Below are 20235 nucleotides of genomic sequence, written 5' to 3'. Positions count from 1 at the left end.
GATGACGAACACAGACAAAAAAAAACAAACAGACACACTTACAAGTTGTATAAGACTTTAATATTTTCCATGTGTATGTATATTCCATAACGTCTAGCGTATGTTGGTTTTGTATTATTATTGTATATTTCAGCATAAAAGTATCATACGCAGGTTTTCAAAATACGTTCGTTCGTTCGTACGCCTCGGGCAGCAGAAGTTTACCACCTAGCCTGGCTTCCGTCGCGTGACGTGACCCCGTTCCTGTCCCGAAAGCGTGCAAAGCACTTCGATTATATATCCTTCTCACAGCAGACACAAACAAACAACGGAAAACAGATGCCATTTTCGTTAAGCTTTAAGCTTTAAGCGCACTCACTGCCACGTCACCTCAGCTCACCTCAGCGCACCCAAATCTGTCAACAAATCTGTCCCACCTTCGTCGGCAATCTTGATTTTCTGAGTATCAAACGCAGTATTTTGGTCACAATTCGATTCCGCCCAGCCGTACTGGTTTGCCTTTGGTTACAATTATATTCTGATTTGCTTAAGGGACTGTTTCTGACATCAAATACACAGTAGCAAACGGGGTGGTTGCTTGTTTGGATTTGCTTAATTTTCTTTCCCTCTTTTCGTCCGTCCCATTTACACTCCTATACATGTATAGCCAAAGGTATATGCGTAAAAAAACTAGTCTTTTTGATTAATGTTTTCTTTTTCTTGAGTTCGCTAAATTTGAAATACAAACAACAATTTTTTTCCCCATTCAAAATACGCCGGCGTACGTGCGCCCCAGAAAACATGTAAATTCGTCAAACTGAAGCCCATGCAATACTGGTGTATGTACTCTGGTTGCGATCTGGTTTGTAAATGGCAAATGCGCGGTTAAGAAAAGCGTGCCCCAAAATATGTCACTCACCGTTGAAACCGATCCAACGCAACGCCAACTCCTGTAGAGCATGTGGAGTAAGTCGTCATTCCCGTTTTCTTTGCCAATTTTGCTTAACCTAGTGGACACTAATACTCCCCGCACGTCATCAGCGCTCCGCTTTTTGCAATCGGGAGCTATCGTTGTGTTTTGAATTTTGTCCTTGGTGACATACAAGTCCCTCGAAGGGTTTGAAGCTGGCTTTACTGTACCGAGCAGGAGTGCCGCTTGAGATAATACTTGGCAGAGTTGGCCCGTGCCGGGTTAGTGCCGCCGGTGTAGCTCGGAAGTGACTTTCGCCGACGGCGCACGGCAGGGCTCAGGTTGTACTCGATGTTGGCCTGCCGGAGCAGCTGCTTGAAGACGGTCAGGATGCCTTCGTTGTTCTTGGCGGAGCATTCGGCATATCCACAGCCCCATTCGAGCAGGGCCCGGGAGCGTGCCACCTTGAACGGGATCTGGCGTTGCTCCTCGGGAACGTCTGCTTTGTTGCCGACGATCACGATCGGTACTCGGGTGCCTCGTACGGAGATAATCTGGAGATGAATATCAAGACGGCATGAGACAATTGTCCAGAGAAGAAAACAAAATACCAGAGACCAACCTGTTCCCGCAATCGCTCCACCTCGTTCCAGGTTTCCTCATCGTCCACCGCGTAAACCAATATGAAAGCTCCACTGGTGTTGATCGACAACGCCCGCATGGCCGGGAACTGGTAGGACCCGGACGTGTCCAGGATGTCCAGTGTCAGGCTCGATCCATCCGGCAGCTCGTACTCGCCGCGATGCATCTCCTCGATCGTTTGCTTGTACCGGGACAGATACTTCTCGTACAGGAACTGGGAGATGATGGATGATTTGCCAACGCGTGCCGCACCCATCATCGTTACCCGATGACGTTCCTTCTTGACCGTGGCCGGTGGAGACGAGGGCAAGCCACCCTCGCATCCGAACAGATCCTCGTCATCGGCAATCGAGGGTCCGGCGGATACACCGGCCGAAGACGAGGATGAGGAGGACGACGCTCCAACGCCACTCTTGGACGAGCGGCTGGAGACGATCGATGGTATCCGAAGCCGGTGACAGGTACCCGGCATGGCGTCGAGCAGCGCAATCGTGTCGAGGTAGGCGCACTCGTGCGCTATCGATGAAAAGAGAATAGAACCCCTGCAATAGGAGAAGCCATTAATTAGAGGAGATTCCTTCAAATGTACTGGAGTTGTACGTGAAAGATTCGCTTGTAGTTGAATTATTTCTGATACGAGTCCCATTTTGCCAAGAATCCAGATTACCATAGCAACGCGTCGCCCCAGTGGATGAGCGAACGAAGTCTTACGGACGTACCTGGTCTCGCTTCGTGCGGTTTCCCACGAGGAATAGCGAAAAAGATTCCTTTTATCAAGCAAATATCACAAATCTGATACTGCTTCCCACGACAGCAGCTCGACGGTATTGTCGCACATCACCCCGAGCAACGCGAGCGAGACGGAAGACACAAAACATCGGATCTCCAACGCAAGGAAAAAGAATCTCCCCCAAGAATTGGATATCTTCGTGTCTCCCCCCAAGAGATTGTTGTGAGGTTGTCGACTGGAACGATTTATTTATAGCTGCTCATAAAACAAACCTCAAGTCGATGGGTAAGAACTGGTAGCCGTTCCGAAATAGATCGACCAACTGTGACACACACAACCCAGCCGCAGACGACGCGCACGGAAAGGTGCCCAATTCAAATCCCACTTGAACGAATCACGAACGGAAACGATCGGAATCGGAGTCCTTGAGAAAGGGGCGGAAAAACTCTTAACAAGCTGTATTGTGTTGCTTGCGTACTACAATTACGAAGAGACAGTTCTCATTAGGCAAGGCAAGGATACGCCGGGGTCTAGCGTATCCGAGAACTAGAACAACAAACTCGGCGAACTCGCTTTTGTACCAACAGAAAGTTTCAAGGTTTTGCCGAACTATTTCCCCCAAGAAATCTTTGCGAACTTTGACACCAGTTGTCCGGGCCAGTTGTCGGCCAGCTGTTGGAATGGCCTAGGTAGGCAAGACTACAAAAGAGCAACCCAATCGGAACGTTCGAACAGGTATTTTTCGGCAGTAAATGGAATGGAATGGACGCAATTTGGACAGGACGGTTCGAAAAAGGTAGCCAAGATGCTGTTTCCTCACAGTCGGAAAAGTTCGCTCCCCAACTTGCTCCTTCCATTCCAGCTCCAAGTGTGAATCTGTTTGGCTGCTTAAATTCGTCCGCCGCCTGTTTGGGCGGCTTTTGTCGATGATTTGGATTGTCGGTCGTTTGAAGTCTCCCTGTGGCGGACGAAGTAAATGCGTAGGTCTGCTCCATCCAGGTACAAAGCGGTGCGTTATGCTTTAAAAGGATTCCTAGTTTTTCGATCCGCTTTGCTTCACCTCGAAGGACAAAGGCAAGGTACCTTTGGGGAGGGAGCAGTAGTCAAGCAGACGTCTCATCACAGCTTATGACATTTTGGAGCAATATTCGCCGCCCGCGTTAAATTACTGTCCATTTACATTTCTTGCTCCCCATCCTGGCAGTAGGCAACAGGTTGGGGTGTGCTCTCACCGTGTGTCTGCCCGTCTGCCCGTCTTGTCTATCACGTCCATTTTGTACGAAACGCCCTCGCGTCTTTCTGAGATTTTCCACCCGGTAGGAAAATCCGATTAATCCGTTCCACTTATACAATTTTGATCGGCCCAGCTGTGGGATCTGACCCGGCCCGGCAAATCGTTCCAGGGCTGGGCCGCCCATTGCTAACTCCCTTTGCGGGGGATAATTCGCGTAGAAGGTTCCGCTGTGTATTAGATCGCGTAATGGTTCGGGGGTATTTTGGAGTGTACTTTTTCTCCCTGAATCTATCTATTTGCTTAGCACAATCCATCCAACCATTTTCAGAGAGCTAGATGACTATGATGCATTCCGTTCGGCACAGTTACCAAGCGGCACAGTTACACCGTACGATGTACATTTTCAAATGAAATTGGTAAAAAACCCGCAAGCTATTCCCGTGACGTTCGCTACTCCCCAATGAGTGTACATCAAAGCGATCCAACGGTCGAAAGTGGTCCGGATTGAAGATTGATGATAGTGGTGAAGCTGGTAGAGATTGTATTGTTTGCAGTTGCGCTGGCTTAGTAGGAATGTTTACACTTTTTTGTAATTAAAAATCAATCTGGTGGTCTAGAATTCGAAGAAGAGCTGAGCCGAGCTGAGGTACGGGCAACAGTTTGCTGGCTTTTATTGACATTTCATCCTTTATTTACTTGTTAGAGTACATTTAGTCTCAGTTTTCCTAACTTTCTATTAATTTTAAGCTAAAACCGGAAGAAAAAATAGATTTATCAAACTATTTTGTAATCCAGTTTGCATAACTTTAGGGGTTTTAAATCTACTTTAACTATCTACTAACTTTACTGGATCTTTCAGTTTTTTAGAGACAGTTCACAATTAATTAAAACTTCTTGAAGGAACTTCATTTTAAAATTAAAACTCCGTGAAAACGGAGTTATTGAACGCTGCTTATTTCTACGTAGCATAACTTCAGGAGTAATTGAATGATTTTGAAATATTTTCTTATTTAAAAATAAAAAGAACCTATTATTAAACCAGTATTGCACTACTCAAACATTCTCATAAAATGTGTTCAATTCCCTTGCAAATATACGAGACGAATTAAATGTTGCAAAACAGCTTCACCCTCTTCACAACAGCGCCTAAATGTATGCAATAACGATACGGACGCTTTTTGAATTGGTTACAATTTAAACATTCCCCAACTGTTTGTTGTCAGCCTGGTCTGTTTACGCACCAAACATTCAATTAAAGTTGTTGACCTACATCTTGTTGTTATTTGTAAGGATTCTTGAATGAGGTTTTTAAGTGTTTTCAGCATTCCTGGGCAGTGCAGCACACCCGACAAATCCAACAAATGCGAAGAATCGGCGTCTCTCGTCTAAAATGGCACGTACGGCCACAACACAGCAGACGAAGCAAACCGCACCCGATACAACCGTTCGCCCAGTTCAAAATCTCTATTGCCAATCAATAAACAAGCGCCACCTCGCTAAGCCACTGTCCACGTGCTGCCACCGATCGGGCAGGTGGCAGGATGTGTGTCTGTGGCGGCTTTTCCGACAGATCGTGAAGGACGTGACTTTTGAACGTTCAACACGCGCGCCCCATTCGTGCCGGATGCAATTGTACACGGGACAAACAACCGCACAGGCCACTGTGTCAGTGTGCAATCAACTATTCACTTCCGGCGTTGTTTAAGATGCTTCCGAGAAGAAGAAAGAAAAAGAACGTATCCGCAAACGAACGATCAGGGAAGATGAGGAGTTCGATTGAATCGGAGCGCTGAACAATTGCGACGCTATTGGCACTTCCCGGGGCGTGCCGGGAATGCCTCCAGGAAAATGGATGATTATCAGTAATAGGAGCGTTGATAATATGATCCCGCATCTTCATCACACACGTACAGGGAGCTCATTTTTTTTGCCCTCCCATCCCACCCCATCGATGCCAGCATTCGATAAGCACAAAAGGAAAAACTGGAGTTCAAACACGTGTCGCAGCGCATCGTATGCTTTCGACCGCAAAATGCACCCCGGGCATAAAGGCGCATCTATCACCGTTTTCCACCAACATCCCGGGACGCTAAAGTTACCCGTACCACTCAATATTCCATCTGGTGTGAGCTCCGGACCACCATCATATTATGATAATAAAAATATTGAATAATAAAAAACACAAGTGCACCAACGCCGGGCACAACCTGTTGCATCAGCTTCCAGCGGGCTTCTCGTACCAGCCGGCATACCACCAGTGGTGGAGGATCGACGGTGCAGGATGGGCTGCATAATTTAAGCTGATTAAATTTCAAACCACGGACCACACACACTCCCGCCGGTATGTTGCTTTTTCCTGTGTAAAAGTGGCCAACTGGATAAAGGTTTTTTTCCCGCCGTGAAAAATGCTGGGCAAAAGTGTCAAGTGGATCCGTTTGACTGGAGAGGGTGGCACATGTATCGCTTTTCCCACATGCTCTTCGCCTTTCCTTCTGCTGGATCTCCCCTTATCCACATCCTCCAAAACCGCCATAACAATGGGCGATTTATCGACGGGCAACCTTATGCCGTTTCCTGAACTGGACACGGCCGCAGGTGGGTCCGGAACGATACGAATCAAACGCGCTATTGACGCGCTAATGCAGAACAGTATTTTCCACTAATTAATGATTGTCAGGCGGTGTCGCGCTGTACGGGCCAGTGGCGATGCTCACCGTGGCCGCAAACATTACACTGGCGCGCGTGCAAACAATGGAGTAAAATGTGAAAATAATGTATTGTTCTGCCGGCGATGGTTGTAATTTGTGGTTGATGAAATTGATAGCTCATGGGGGGAGGGAGAGGGCTATTATAATTAAGGAGCTTCAGCACTGATTGGGAATCGCAGCGGTAACTCATCGTACGGATTGGGAAGACCACTAACAATGCGTTACTATTTGAGGTTAAGCGAAAAAGGGCGCATTTTCAGTGCTTGATAATCTCTTTATGCTGTGTTAAAACTAGCATAAATCTATATGAATTATTTAAAAAGGTTTCCTAGAGGAGATCGCAAAAGTTTGGGCAGTTTTTTTTACGATAGACTAATAACAACTAATCTTTTTGATCCTACCTATTCTCACCAACGCCTAAATGGCGGTTATTCTAATAAAGTCTTCTGAAAGCCTCGCTGCATTTCTAAGTAAATAATTTTGAATTATTCCAGCCTACTACAACCAATTGTATTAGCTTATGCCATTTCCCAAGAGATGGCGCTATGTCGATATGTTAATGTTTTAACTGTTCAGTTTGGCATATATAACTTTTGGAGCTTAATATTCGTAACTTTCGCTCAAAAACCCCCATGCAACTATTATAACATTCGATTGATTTCCAGAATCGCATATAACGATGCACTTTCAGAGTTTTCCCCGCTTTTTACTGCTGAAATCGCTGGTACACACAGATGCCTCGAGCGGAATTGCTAGCTTATGACGAAGGCATCTTGAATTTGGTTTACCCTAACGTCTCTACCCTCCCGGGTAAAAGTAGTTTTCCCAGTAAAACGGCATACTTTAGTACTGTGTCAGCTAGCAAAATTCTTGTCCTGCCGTTATCGCTCCCGGGCCTTGCGGTGCAGGGTTTGCAGGGAGTAGAAAACCATCGATGAAACTAACCAGAACAATTGTACACGATCACTCATTTTGCATGCGTACAGAAGTTCTCCACCTCACGTCGCATGTTCTCACGTCGTACCAACCGAACGCTTGCAGATATGCCCACAAGAAATGGAGCAGCGGGCACAATTTATTATGTGTGTCATAGTGCTGGAACGCCTGTGGTACAAGTGGTGGTCCTGCTGAGCTAAACACTTTCGCATAAACTGGACCACTTCTCGGGAATGGGAACGATACGGGCTACACTGCTTATCCCATTTCGGGAGTGCCATAATGACAACTGTGGAGTGAGTTCAAATAGTCAACTGACCACCGAGAAGTTTCCTTTGGAGGATTTAATTTGGAGAATAAAGTACACGCACCGTCACGTCTTTTCGTTTGAGGCGGATTTTATTGGAAACAGTCAAGTCAACGCAGCCACATGCAGAGCGGAACATGAGTTTGCAATCAGTGTACGGCGCTCGGTTTTTCCTTGTCAACAATTGTGGGCCAGATTCTTCCACCGAAACGGGTCACACCGAACCGGGATGAGGCAATCCGGCAATCGGTCCCGTACCGAACTAGGCCATGCCGTCGGGCACCACTGGAGCAGAGCGAATTCCATCACACTGCAGCAGGACCTGTTGGACTGTCCAAAGGCGGGCCGCAAGTCTGGAGAGACTGGCGCGTCTCGATTGCATCCCGAACGGGCATGATTAGGCTAGATTAGATTTCAGTGAATCTACGGCAAAACAGCAAAAGCGGAACTGACAACTCGACCCGGGCGGTAGTCGTTTGCGGAGCGAACGACACAAAATGGCGATGAAAGTGATGCCATCGTTACTACCGCTGGCTCGGTAATGGCGGGGCGATGCGGTTACGGCGCTGGGAAGGGAAGCGTCAAACCGATATCGTATATCGTCTGCCATCGGAACATGTTGTTATCGACGATAAGCGATTTTATTCGATAACACTCCTCACAGTGCACAGCACTAGCGCGGACGCAAGAGCCTTCGGAAATGGGTGCGTCGGGCAGGGACCGGATGGAGACCGGACCGGACTCCCCAGGGCCATCCATCACCCGATCAGCGTCGCTGCTCTAGGGAAGACATAGTAGGATATTGCAAGCCATGGAAGCCTTTCCGCTGCACTCTTCTACCGAGCATGTCCTCCACGCGATTGTTTATTTATCACAATCAATAGTACTATAAACATGATTAATTCCGCCCGATGCTGTTGCGATTGAATTTTTGTGTCCTCTTTTTTTGCACACTACCATGCCTTACCGTCTCGCTCTTGCATAAGGGGTGAGCAGGATGGCGAGACGTTAACCTGCGTATCGCTCGCCAAAGTGATTAAAATAAAGGAAATTAATATCCCTGATGGAGGCGCCTGGTACGTCACTGTGGCTCAAGATGGCCAATAGTTAATAATTACTTCACGAGCGCCGAGATCCCGCCCAGTGGATGATATTTGAGAAAACTTTTTTTTTCCCCCTATTTATTTCTCACCCTCTCATAAACGCACTTAAGGGCTTCTTCAATGCGGGCAGGGTGAAGGAAAAAAGATGGAAAAGATCGTCGCCGCGTAAAGGGCCACGAGTTATTAATTTGTGCTCGCTTTTAAGCATTTCCATATTTTTATTGGTTTCCGATGCTTGTGTGCGAAATAAATTTTGTGCAATAAGTGCTTAGCCCCAGTTTTGCTTCATTTCTTGTCCGACGGGCGTTCGGGGTTGGGGAAAGCGAAAAGATTTCCCTCAGGAGTAGACCGAGAGGAGGAACCTTTAGGAACTTTTTTTCCTTCCTTTTCCCCGACGAAAAGGTAACAGAATACTCACGCAGGCTGATGGCACAATCAATCGTCGGTGGAATGTGCCGGGAACAGCTGAGATACCGTGCAGTATCTCGTCCGTCGGTTCTGCCTTGTAAGCGAAACATCTGTGCGAGTCGATGATGAAGACGCTTTTCCGATTTATTATACTTGCAAAATGGCAGTTCCTTCGAAATGAAACCTTTTTATCGTTGTGTTTTTTTCTTTTCGCCCGCCCATTTTGGGTTTCGCTTTCGTGGGCCTTTGAGTTTGGCTCTTTTTTCCCTTTTCGCCTAATTCGTCTTCTATTGATTGGAGGTTAGGGTCTTCGTTAGGGAATTTTTACCCAAGACCACCTGGGTGCACGTGTGGCTTACAATTTATCTAGCGCACGTGTGTGTGCACAGCTCCTCATGTGGCAGCAATTAATTTCGTACATTCGTTTAGGAATGATTGTCTGGGTCTGTGTTCTGTGTCGCATTTGATCTTCATAAATTTCACTTTCACCTTTATTGTGAATTTTCCAGATCCAGATTTTATCAATGTTCCACCCAAAAGCCGAAACCATTTCCCATAGCAAGCCACCATCAAGAATCTCGGTTGCGGTTTTCGTCGATAAATGTACGGATTTTAGGGCATACCAATAAGCGCGTCTTTGTGTGTTTTTTTGCTTGTTTTCGCTTCTCCGCTAACTTTTTCCCTTCTGCAGAAGTGAACGACCTGGGCACTGGGTTTGGCACTTTGCCCCAGAATTTCCTACCACAAGCCAGCCAGTCTATAACTTTCAAATTTCAAAGCAATTTTTGCTACCCGTTCCGTTTACTTAACCGAGTAGTAAGACCCGGGACTGGGAAAAAACAACGTACGTACTTCCTTCTAAAGGGACATCCGGTTCCAATGCCTGGATTTCCCGGTATCTGGACATCTTCCAGGATGGATGCCAGCTAAAGGCAGTAAACTGAAGACAGAAAAAAAACCCGCCCATCTTCCTCTGGGTGCCTGCATACAGAGCAGTAGCTAAATCAACACAGGCCGGCCGATGATGCTGGACGGGTCACAGACAGTGTTCCGCAGTGACGTCCAACATCCGGCGTCGACGGGACGGCTATGCTTTCCTAGAAATGTGTGTGTGTGTGTGTGTGTGTGTGTGTGTGTGTGTGTGTGTGTGTGTGTGTGTGTGTGTGTGTGTTTGTGTGCACAGCATCCGAGTGGTTTTATCTCGGTTGGACCCCGAAGTATAGGTTCAGGTTGAGCCTTTAGGTAAATGAGGTAAGTTTAGTAACGGAAAATTCTCATTTACTCGTGTTTGGGGTTCGGGGCCCGTTTTTAATTATCTGTACAGCACGGGAGCGTGTCATGTTTGATGTAAATAGAAGGGTTTATCGTGGTCGCTCCGCGATAAGCGTAATTAAGTGAACAAACGTTTGGTTTCGGGTTTTTTTTTCTTTCTTCCCTTTGCTGCTTTTGAAGCTACTGAACACCTTTTAGATGGGTGTTTTTCTCTCTTTTTTGGTGGGTAAAAAAAATTTGGTCGGATGTCTAGCAGCAAGTACGCGGGTATGGAAGAGTTTATCGTGAGCCGAAGAAAATGTTTAATTGCTAGGAATGTTTGTAAATAATGTTTTACACACTCGTAACAAATGTCGTGCTGATTCTGCTTCAAAAGTCAGACAAGAGTAATTTCTTCAAAAATCCCCACCAAACAACAAGCTCTGTACACCTTAAGGTAATCAAGGCACAAGCCCGCTCCCAGACTGACGCAAAGTTATCAAACAAAGCGCAACTGTTTACACCCGGAGTTCTGCGAATTCCTTCCAGGGTAACTCCACGGGTGCACTCGGCTACCGAGCAATACTAATGGATCAAATTTTATCACCTTCCGAGAAATTAAGTAAGCTCGGTCCTTCAGCTCCTCCTTTAAGGGCAGGGGAAAAACAAAACTTTTCCCATCTGCCATCAGCGAAACAAGCATAAGCAGAAAAAGCTCATGTGTTTCTTAAAAAATAAATTTACAAAAAACACATCATGTCACTGACGATTGAAGCCAGCACAGCAAGCAATTGTGCCGAACCGAAATGGCTTAAGCGTGCGTCTGGACCATACGGCTCCATGCGTTTTAGCACGGAAAGCGGTGTTTCATGCTTCCCGGGAAAAATGTAAATTTGTTCTTCTGCTGCTGTGCCCAACATTGATCGCCAACCGTCCCAACAACGACTCACTGCTGTTGCTCACTTCTGAAAGCGGGGCGGTGATAGAATTTGGAGCGGGGTTGAGCTCGCTGGATGATGATTTTCGCGGAATTTGCGTTCACGCTTCGGTTTCGGTCTATATAATTAACGCAGAAGCATTACTACCAGCATCTCTTTGTGGTTCTCTTCGTTTTTTTTTTGCTGGTTTGTTTTGAAATTAAAAAATAAAACAAATTGAACAAAATCCCTCTCCAAAAAAAAGGCACCCAAACCACGCCCAACTGCTCCGGTCGGGAATCGAGATTGCCCATTCCCGGTCCGCGGACGTTTCGATCTTGTCCGGGATCACAATTCGCACCATTTGTCGGTCGATTGTTCGAACAAACTTTAATTAATTTCATTTTCCAATTCACACCGGAAGAAGCCACCTGGTAGCCGGCCGGTAATGGGGCGAGCCCCGGGTTGGTTCAATTCGGCTCTCACTAAATCGTTACCGAATTCTGCGAATGTGGTGAAAATGAGTGACTAATGTCGCCGATGTACTTATACTGCGGGCAAGCGTAAAAGGGTAGCGTAAAGGTCCAATTAATTTAAATATTATTGCTGTCGCGGATAATTGAGTTTGGTTGCAGTTAGTGCCAGCCAACGCGAGCGTCAATGTGAGTTGAGATTTAACGGCTAAGTGTGTTGCATCGTGTCATGAAAAATGTACCAAAAACATGATTATGTCGACTTTTTAAATCGTAAACGCCTGAAGGTATGCAATTTTATGTCCATTTCGAAACGCGCCTCAAACTATGCAATGTTCAGTGCTCATTTCATCCTTCTGTTCTGTTCGTTCGGCCGAGAAAAAGGAAGAGCTAACGCTCGTCTACAATCACATCCAATCGACCAGGTCCACGCACCCCAACAAAGACACAAGGCGGATGACATCAACTACCAAGGAACCCTAATAATTTAGCTACATGATACGTACTTCCGAGTCTGTCCGGTCCAGCTGGTGTGATGCGCGTCCTCGCCCAGGCCGCACACTGCAGACGGTGTGGTGGAGTGTCCCTCGTCCGACGAGCCGAGCAGATGATTATGGTAATAATAATTTCACGATGCAATCATAAAAACAACCTAAAGACACCCTGTGACGTTCTCGGTTGATTAGGATGTGATCGTACGTTGGACGGGATGGACGGCGTATTGTTCGGTCCGTGCTTTTATGTTTATCACACTGTGGTGGTCCTGTTTTACGTTCGGTGAAAGGGTTTCCTTTTTTTTTTTTGCTTCACTGCTCACCCACTGCGGGTTCTGTGCGCTGCAGCTAATTAATGCCAAACTTCAAGGGCAATTATAGTGAAGGCGAGATGAGTTCCGAATTAAAAACACACACGCACTCGCGGCCCCTGGCTACCACATGCGACAACGGCTGCAGTTAATCAGCTACCGAAACTTCAAACGGGGCGTTACTTGGCAAAGGGGTTGTATATTCAAACAATGCGCCTCATCCACGTTCGGTCACTTGGAACGGGAACCCTTTGCGTCGAGCTGACACCGAATACACTGACTGATAAAATCACTGAGTTTTATAGCACTTCCCGATAAGAGATAATGCCCGACAATGTATCACCGTTTGCCAGCAAATGATTTGCACTCAACTTAACACACTTTCAGCTCAATTTCTGCACTTCATTTATATTGACAAACGCTGTTATTTTCTCCCCTTTTTTAAATCCACTACAAAAAAACACAAGCCGTTTTCCGAAATCAATCAAAGCGCATCGAACTTTGAATAAAGTCGAGAAACCGCGGTGAAGTTTTCCTTTTCCGTTGCTGCACCGATCGGAACACGATAACGAATGATAGCAAACGGCAGCCGGACCATTCCTTTTATATAAAGCCATAGCTGTCTGATGAAGAGTTTTCCTCTCTATCACAACACCGAGAGCCGACGATGGACGAAGAAAATGAGAGACGATGGGAGCTTTTCCCGAGCGTGCTAGCAAAGCTCCGAAGTGCGCTCCGGACACGATTGGACGGCGTCCCGGCAGATCTGATGACGGTGGACGTCATCGCTTCCGATTTTCCCGGCATTTTGTGGGCAGGACAGGCTGAGTTTAAATTGCCAGAAGTTTGATAATTATCTGAAGAAGTCTTAACTTGTTTTCCTGCCTTATACAGTATTTCAATTGTAATATTAAGCTATGAAAGATGGAGATATCTGTTCGTTAATCTAATCATTAAAGTTGATTCAAGCCCAGCATTACATGCGGTACATCCATCAACAGGCAAACAGGCACAGTTGTCAGCTATTTGATCGAGAACGTTTTACACCAAACGCTTCTTCGATAAGCCTCTTCTCATCGTTAATGCCCTCGTGCTCAGTCAAGTAGATGGTAAATTTATCCAGCCTTCCAGCCAGCCAGCCAGCCAGCGAGCAAGTAGATCACGTGGAAATGCGAGACACCCACAGACAGAGCGAGATGCAGCGCTCGAAGCACTCTTCGGATGGAGAAGAGATTTGTCTCACCAACAACCGTGCCCCCTTTCGGGAAAACACGAAGAGGAATTGCTCCGAAGCACAAACATCCATCAAGCCACGGCGCAGACCCGGCACGAAAGGAAGCGGGGGAAGAAATAGGAGAGGGGAAGGAGACGCGAGGGAGGTATTTCACTTGGCTCAGACTTGTAGTAGAGCGTAGCGTAAAAGTTAGAGCTCGAAACCGCCGCCCCACAGAGCTCGCACTATTCGAAAGCGCCTAAAGGTATGCTATTTTATTACATTCTCTTTAAAGATATTTAAATCACCAAAATAGCCTTTACAAATATGTTCAAAATATAATTTAGCATTACTTTTTCCGCTAATAAAAAATATTAACGATAGAAATAAAAATATGTTGCAGCTCATCCACGTCGGCTGAAAGCTCTGTCGACACACCTAACGTACAACCGTTCGTTTGCGTACGCACTTAAGGGACAACAGGGAGCAGTTGTTCCAGAAAAGGAGAGAAAAAGAGACATCTCCATCGGGGGATTACCAGGGGACAAAACGCGAGTGAGCAAGAGAGATAGCAAGGCAAAGGAGGGCGCAAGAAAGGAATCAAACATCTGAGCTGCTGATAGCTCTGAACTTCTGCAAATGGCTTTTAATCATCGGGAAACGATCTGATTGTGTGTGTGAGTGTCTGAGAGTGATGGGGAGGTGGTAAATGGAGGATGTTTGTCACTCACCTCCCCCTCTGCCCCCCCCCTCTCACTACTCGTTCCTTTGGTCCAAACTTCGCTTTTCCGTTTGATGTGGCAGTGAAATTGAGGGTTTCTTTGGCTGGACGAGGCACGATTGTACGAACCGATGGGGTTGAACTGTCCCACCAGCGCAACAGGTTGCGGCTGGTAAGATTTTGAAAGCGATGTGTAACCGTTTGGAAATTACACATAACTGCATACAGCTTCTAGCTCGATGATTCCATCCAAACTCCAACTCGAAGCTGGATTTTGGCCCCAATTGGCTCGTGAATAATGACCACCGAAGAACGTTCTAGTCGTTCAGCCACGTGCTCCTGCTGCTGCTTTCGCCCTCCAATCACTTCAACTGTTTGGCACTTAATGAGATCAGTTCAGCAACAATTGCGTATCTGAACGCTTTTTTCTCCCTTCAATTTTTCTTTCGCTATTTTTGCATACTCGGTCCACTTGTTACCGAGCGAAACCATCAAAACAACGGCTATTGCACGGGGCTACCCAGACAGCTGTGCCAGCTATTACCAGCAACGCGCCAAAGGTCATTGAGATCCGGAGGGATGGAGAAAATAACAGCAAAGCAAAAATACTTGAAACATCCGTAATTCCACATTTTCCGATGAAAAACAACATCCTTACGGGACCGGCGCCCAATCGATACCAGGTGCCGGTGCCAGGTCGAATATTTTCCTCTTTGATGGTTTTTCGACGATCTGTTTTACTGCCTTTACACCGAATTGTGCGACATTGGGAGTGATTTGGGTTTTTTTTTTGTTTCGGCCGGTACGCTAGAATCGATCTACAGCGTGGTGCTAAATGTCAAGTGAAATTGAAGCTCGTTCGCCACTCAAGGTGCGCTCGAATTAATGTCTTCGCAAATGTCGTGGATAAAATTCAATCTTTCGACTATTAGCCCAAAATCGGCATTATAAGGAAATATAATAATAATGTTTCGATTCGAAGTACGATTCTAATAGGTTCGGCCGTTCGACGACCAAAAGCGCCTAAAGGTATGCAATATTTTGTTTTGAGCGTGCGTCATACAAATCGTCTGCTTTATCGCAGCAGATTTGGTGAGGTCCAATTAAGACATTCAAGCGGACTCAACACGCGGAAGCTTACAGCGTCCAATTTGGCGTGTTGGACGATTTAAGTAACTCGTGTAAATATCTCTCCAATCGCACTGCCACTTCTCCGGTGCGAATGGCATTAGAGGACTCATATTAATTAAGCCGGTCATCATACCGAGCACCAGGGCAACCATGCGAACCATGCTCCACATACAATGGCAGATTACCATCGGCTGCTCTACTAAATGCGAACCATTGGAGAGTGGAATTGAAATTCTTCCCGTTCCCGAACTCAACAAACAGCCTCCGGACATCCACGAGCCCGGAGAGGTAATCCGATAATCCCGACGGATGGTTTAGATGAAGTTTTTCGATATTGCATTCAAAAACAGGGACTCGCAAAAATTTATAAACATTTGCCAAACCAACAACGAATGATAGGAAGAAAGAGAAGGAGAGCAGATAGAATTTCGGTAAAATGGAATAACAGAACAAGATCAGGTTTTTATCCAGTTCCGCTTTGTTTGCGATATTTGTATTAGGGTTTTGGTGTTTGCATGCATCTCGAGCTACATTCCATTCCGAGTCGGCTTACAATCTCCCACAAAAATTGCACTTCGTTGCATTTCCTGCCGATCGGTGAACCTGTGTAGAATCGTTTGGGGAAGAGCTTTTCTGAGAGTTTACACACTAGATTTAAATTTAATTTTGCGCGTGTTTCGTATAATTGCCATTTCCATAGCAACGCAAAGTGTACTAGATTGATTGCGAGCTTTGCTGAGGATGGGCCTCGTCTCTCTAGTGTGCGTGTGGTCGATGGTGTTTGCGATTAGTTTGCCCCGGACGGACGCTGCCTGGGGAAATACCAATTATGATTTCGATACGGACATCAAATTTCTCATCTACGATTGGTGTGTATTTTTTTGGCGGTACGTGGTTTTCATATTCAAAATAGATAATGTTTCGCGGCCATTTTACAGGACACAAAGCAAGTTCTCGCTACAAACCACCGCTGAAACGAACTTTGACGCGTTCGGATGTACACCGACCGATCCTTTCGTGGTCGTACTGCACGGTTGGTCGGAAGGCTGTAGCATCACGCAATGGGTTCGTGAAACGCTGAACAACTTCATCATCCACCGCAAGGGGTGCATCCTCTGCCTGGACTACAGTGTCATCGCTGATAACAACGATTACTTCACGGTGATTAAGATGGTGGATCCGATCGCACGCACGCTCGAGAAGAAGTTGCGTCAGTTGCTCATGTTCGGGATTCCGCCTGCGATGGGAATGTTGTACGGGTTCAGCTTGGGCTCTCAGGTCGCGTTCCAAGCCGGACGAAACCTTGCTCCACTGAAGCTGGGACGGATCGATGGTAAGAAGAAGCACCTCAGAACATCAGACGAAAAGGAGGAACACTCTATGCTTTTTTCCCCTCCGCAAACAGCTTGTGATCCTGCTGGCATCGTGTTCGACAAGAACTCGACCTACACCTCACTGAGCGTGATGGACTCTGCGACGGAGGTACAGTGTGTGCACACTAGCAGTGACATCGGTACAACACGCCGCGTCTGTCACAAGGACTGGATTATGGGCTACTGCGGCTGGCTACAGTTTGCAGCCGGATTGATCAGTTCGCACGAACTGTGTCCGATCTTTTACAATGCGGCCTTCTGGTTCGACTTCAGGGCGGTTTCCAATCCGTACGCGTGTCCTACATCGCGCGCTGTACGCTCGTGGCCCAATGGTTTCAAGATGGGCTACTTTATGCCGCAGGGAACGTAAGTTGGATGGAGAAGTTTTGCTGTTAGAGCAAAATAATTTACACTTTTGTTTTGGTTTTTCTTTACAGCTCACTGATTGGCGATCTGTTTGCGAGGACTGCCCAAAAATATCCGTACAATTGAGCCTGTGGATATTGACTAGCGTAACAGCTTTTAAATAAGATTAATAATTCCGTCAAGTTAGATGCTACTGAAGACACAAAATTTAAAACAAAATCGCCTAAAAGTATGCAATCTGGGTAACAAATCACTTAATGTTGCGAAATTCACACTGGGAGTGTCAATATCTTCCTGCTTGAATTCCTTCAAACGATTCCATCAAATATCCCTACAAAAAAACCGAATCGGGTAAACAATCCGACCCCCGACCCATTAGAAGCCCAACTTTTAATTAAGTTCCAACCGCTCCCCGCACTCACTATCGACATAACGGTTGCGTCGAACAGGGGATTCGGCCACTACCGGCGGTGACAAAAGGCGGTTCGGAAAACGTGCGTCGAATCAAACCACATTCCCGCATCACGTACACGGCTATGTCACCCGTACGTCATTGATAGTAATTTTGGAACGTTGTTTTTCGTCACTCTCGGCTCACGCTTGTGCCTTGCGGGAGCCTCCACGACGACGTCAACAAATTTCCCTAACACGTGATTGTTGCCCGTGCACGGGTTGTTGATGGCGTCACATGTCCGCGAGAGATCGTAGTTCACTTACATACACACACACACACGGAGCTGGATTCGGCAGCTCTGTGAAGTTCGTTAGCCCTTGCGAAAGAAAGCAATGGGGAGCCAATGACAGCTCTGGAGTGAGTTGATGTGGTTGATTAGTCCCAGGATATTTAACCTTACCTTTGCATACCTTCACACCTGTTCCGGTAGAGCATAGAGGGCGCTCACGTTGTCGCTACTCGGAACTTGCAGGACTCCGGGAGAGAGAGAGAAAAAAAGGGGAAAAAATCGCTCGGAAATAAATCAGTTTCATTACTCAGAAGTCTTTATGTCGCATTCAGTACACGGCACATGATAATGGCGGTCCACGAGTCACCGGATCGCGTTTGAGTACACGTTTTGCGCGTAAGACTATGGGGCACGCGACGCGCTGTGTCTCCCGCGGAGGGGGTTTTGGAATTGATTTTTCCAACCCTTTCCAACAGCACGATGACAGTGTAGCGGCATCCTTTCGCCAGTTTCGATTAATATTTCACTTCACTCGCTCCCCCTTTCTTTGCAAACAGATCCGTCGGCCCTTCGCTTTGTTTCCTTTGTGTGGAAAGCACAGTTGCAATTGATAGGTCCCGTCGGTGTACTTAAGCTACGGCAACGTGAACAACGGCTTTACAATTGCTCCGCCCGTGACCGGAATCGTGATTTCACTGGAAAACGTTCGGACTCATATCAGTCGTTTGTGTTCGTGTGCTTTGATTACAGCATCCATTCAAAAGGGAACATTCCATAATGATGTTAAAGGAAATGTTCCAAGCACCGAAAGATTTCACCATGGAAATCAATAAACCTTTCGTCCAGATTTTTCCCTTCCAAAATTCCGTCCATTCTTTACTGTCTCGTAACCCCGAAATAGTTCCAGTAGGGGGGTTGTTTTTTGTATACACGGCACCGGAAGTCCACCGGATCAGCGTGTACGGTGCTATGTTTGACGTGTTCCGGGCCGGGCGACGTTCATTGAATCAACAGGTGCAAAACCGAGAGAGCAAAGGTCCTGTGTGGTGCGCGACTACGCAATAGGAAGTTTGCGCCCGTCCGGTCGCAACGGTCGGTCGGCCGGATATTGGTTTTCCAGATCCGATTTGTCGTTCATTCATTCATCAAAATAAACATCCCTTCGGGCGAAAGGTTCTAGAACAATATGGGAATGTTGGTAAATATGGACCTGTAAAAAAGGTACACAAATTGGAGAATCGGTAATTAAATTTGCTACTGTCTGCATCATAGAGACGCTTTAAGAATTTAAACAAATCAATCAAAAAAGAGTTTTAAGTAAATCTAGCTACTAACCTACCTTGACGACTGTCAAAATCGTGCGAATGACACTGATAAAATCGTAAACAAAGCAACCCAACATATATGAAGAAAAATTGTAGTTTACACAGATAAAACCACACAAACCGAGTATTTTATCATGTTATCGTCTACTTTCGCTTTGCGTATCTCCCCATCGTAGCCCGCACAACCTTGAACTACTTTCACTCAAGGTGAACAACATACATACACACAAACACACACACATACACAAGCTGGCCGAGTAGTTTCGAAACGCCACCTCAAGGTTACCAAAGAAAGGTGGAGAAGGGGGAAAGCAAATTCCGGAAGCGAGCCTCGCAGTGACGCAAAACCACAACACGGCTGACCCTCGGCACGTCATCATCCTTCACCGCTAACTACGACGGCCGGAACATTTTGATTGTCACTGTCACTCCAAAATGACGTCCATGGGGATTGTAAGTGAGAAGAAGAGAAGCGTGTGTGTGTGTGTTTTTGAGACTATTGGACTTGATTTGAATAATAGGACAAAATCGCAATAAAACGAGCATCATGAAAAACTGAACCGTTTACATAAGGCTACGTACAATGATGAAAGCTAGTTTTCGATTGTTTCTGTTGGGGTTTTTTTTTAACGCAAAACAAAACAGTCATGCTCCAAAAGCTACCCATTCAATTACCATCAATGCTCTTCACAGCACTTTTTTCTATGTTTGTGTTCAGTGAGGAGTAGTGGGAACTGAACTTCAACAAGCTCAACATTTGGGTGGAGTCATCCCGACCAATAAATCCAACTGTGGGGAAGGGTTAACAGCTGATGTGATTAATTTAGGGGTTAACCCTTGAATGGCACCCAGATAGATAGTGCCTAAATAATATATCAATATTATAGTAATGCTTTGTTGAGCTCCAAACACTCTGAAGAATAATATCTACCTGTTGAGGGTTTACAGGGATCATCTTGAGCGACTCCATTCCAAAGCAGGCGACGAACCCTCGCACCTGGAGTGGGCAGACCTACTTCG

At 46.3% G+C, this 20235-nt stretch overlaps 2 protein-coding genes across 2 annotated transcripts; one reads left to right on the top strand and one right to left on the bottom strand.

Annotated features, from left to right (window-relative positions):
- Window positions 1–45: 45 nt before the first annotated feature.
- On the bottom strand, window positions 46–12962 carry LOC118509099 (ras-related protein Rap-2b-like). The gene is made up of 3 exons (XM_036049255.1): window positions 12105–12962; window positions 1512–2073; window positions 46–1443 (listed from the first exon to the last, which is right to left on the bottom strand). Exons 2-3 carry the CDS (start codon window positions 2001–2003, stop codon window positions 1111–1113), a joined length of 825 nt encoding a protein of 274 aa, XP_035905148.1. The 5' UTR covers window positions 2004–2073; window positions 12105–12962; the 3' UTR covers window positions 46–1110.
- Window positions 12963–14902: 1940 nt separating this feature from the next.
- LOC118509095 (phospholipase A1 member A-like) lies at window positions 14903–18915 on the top strand. The gene is made up of 4 exons (XM_036049247.1): window positions 14903–16337; window positions 16407–16801; window positions 16874–17207; window positions 17279–18915. The coding sequence occupies exons 1-4, from the start codon at window positions 16210–16212 to the stop codon at window positions 17331–17333; spliced, it is 912 nt and encodes a 303-aa protein (XP_035905140.1). The 5' UTR covers window positions 14903–16209; the 3' UTR covers window positions 17334–18915.
- The last annotated feature ends 1320 nt before the right edge of the window (window positions 18916–20235 follow it).

The sequence above is a fragment of the Anopheles stephensi genome, chromosome 3, assembly GCF_013141755.1.
Source record: "Anopheles stephensi strain Indian chromosome 3, UCI_ANSTEP_V1.0, whole genome shotgun sequence".
NCBI lineage: Eukaryota > Metazoa > Arthropoda > Insecta > Diptera > Culicidae > Anopheles > Anopheles stephensi.
Note: the sequence above shows the minus strand (reverse complement) of the source record. Positions and strands in the feature narration are given on the sequence as shown.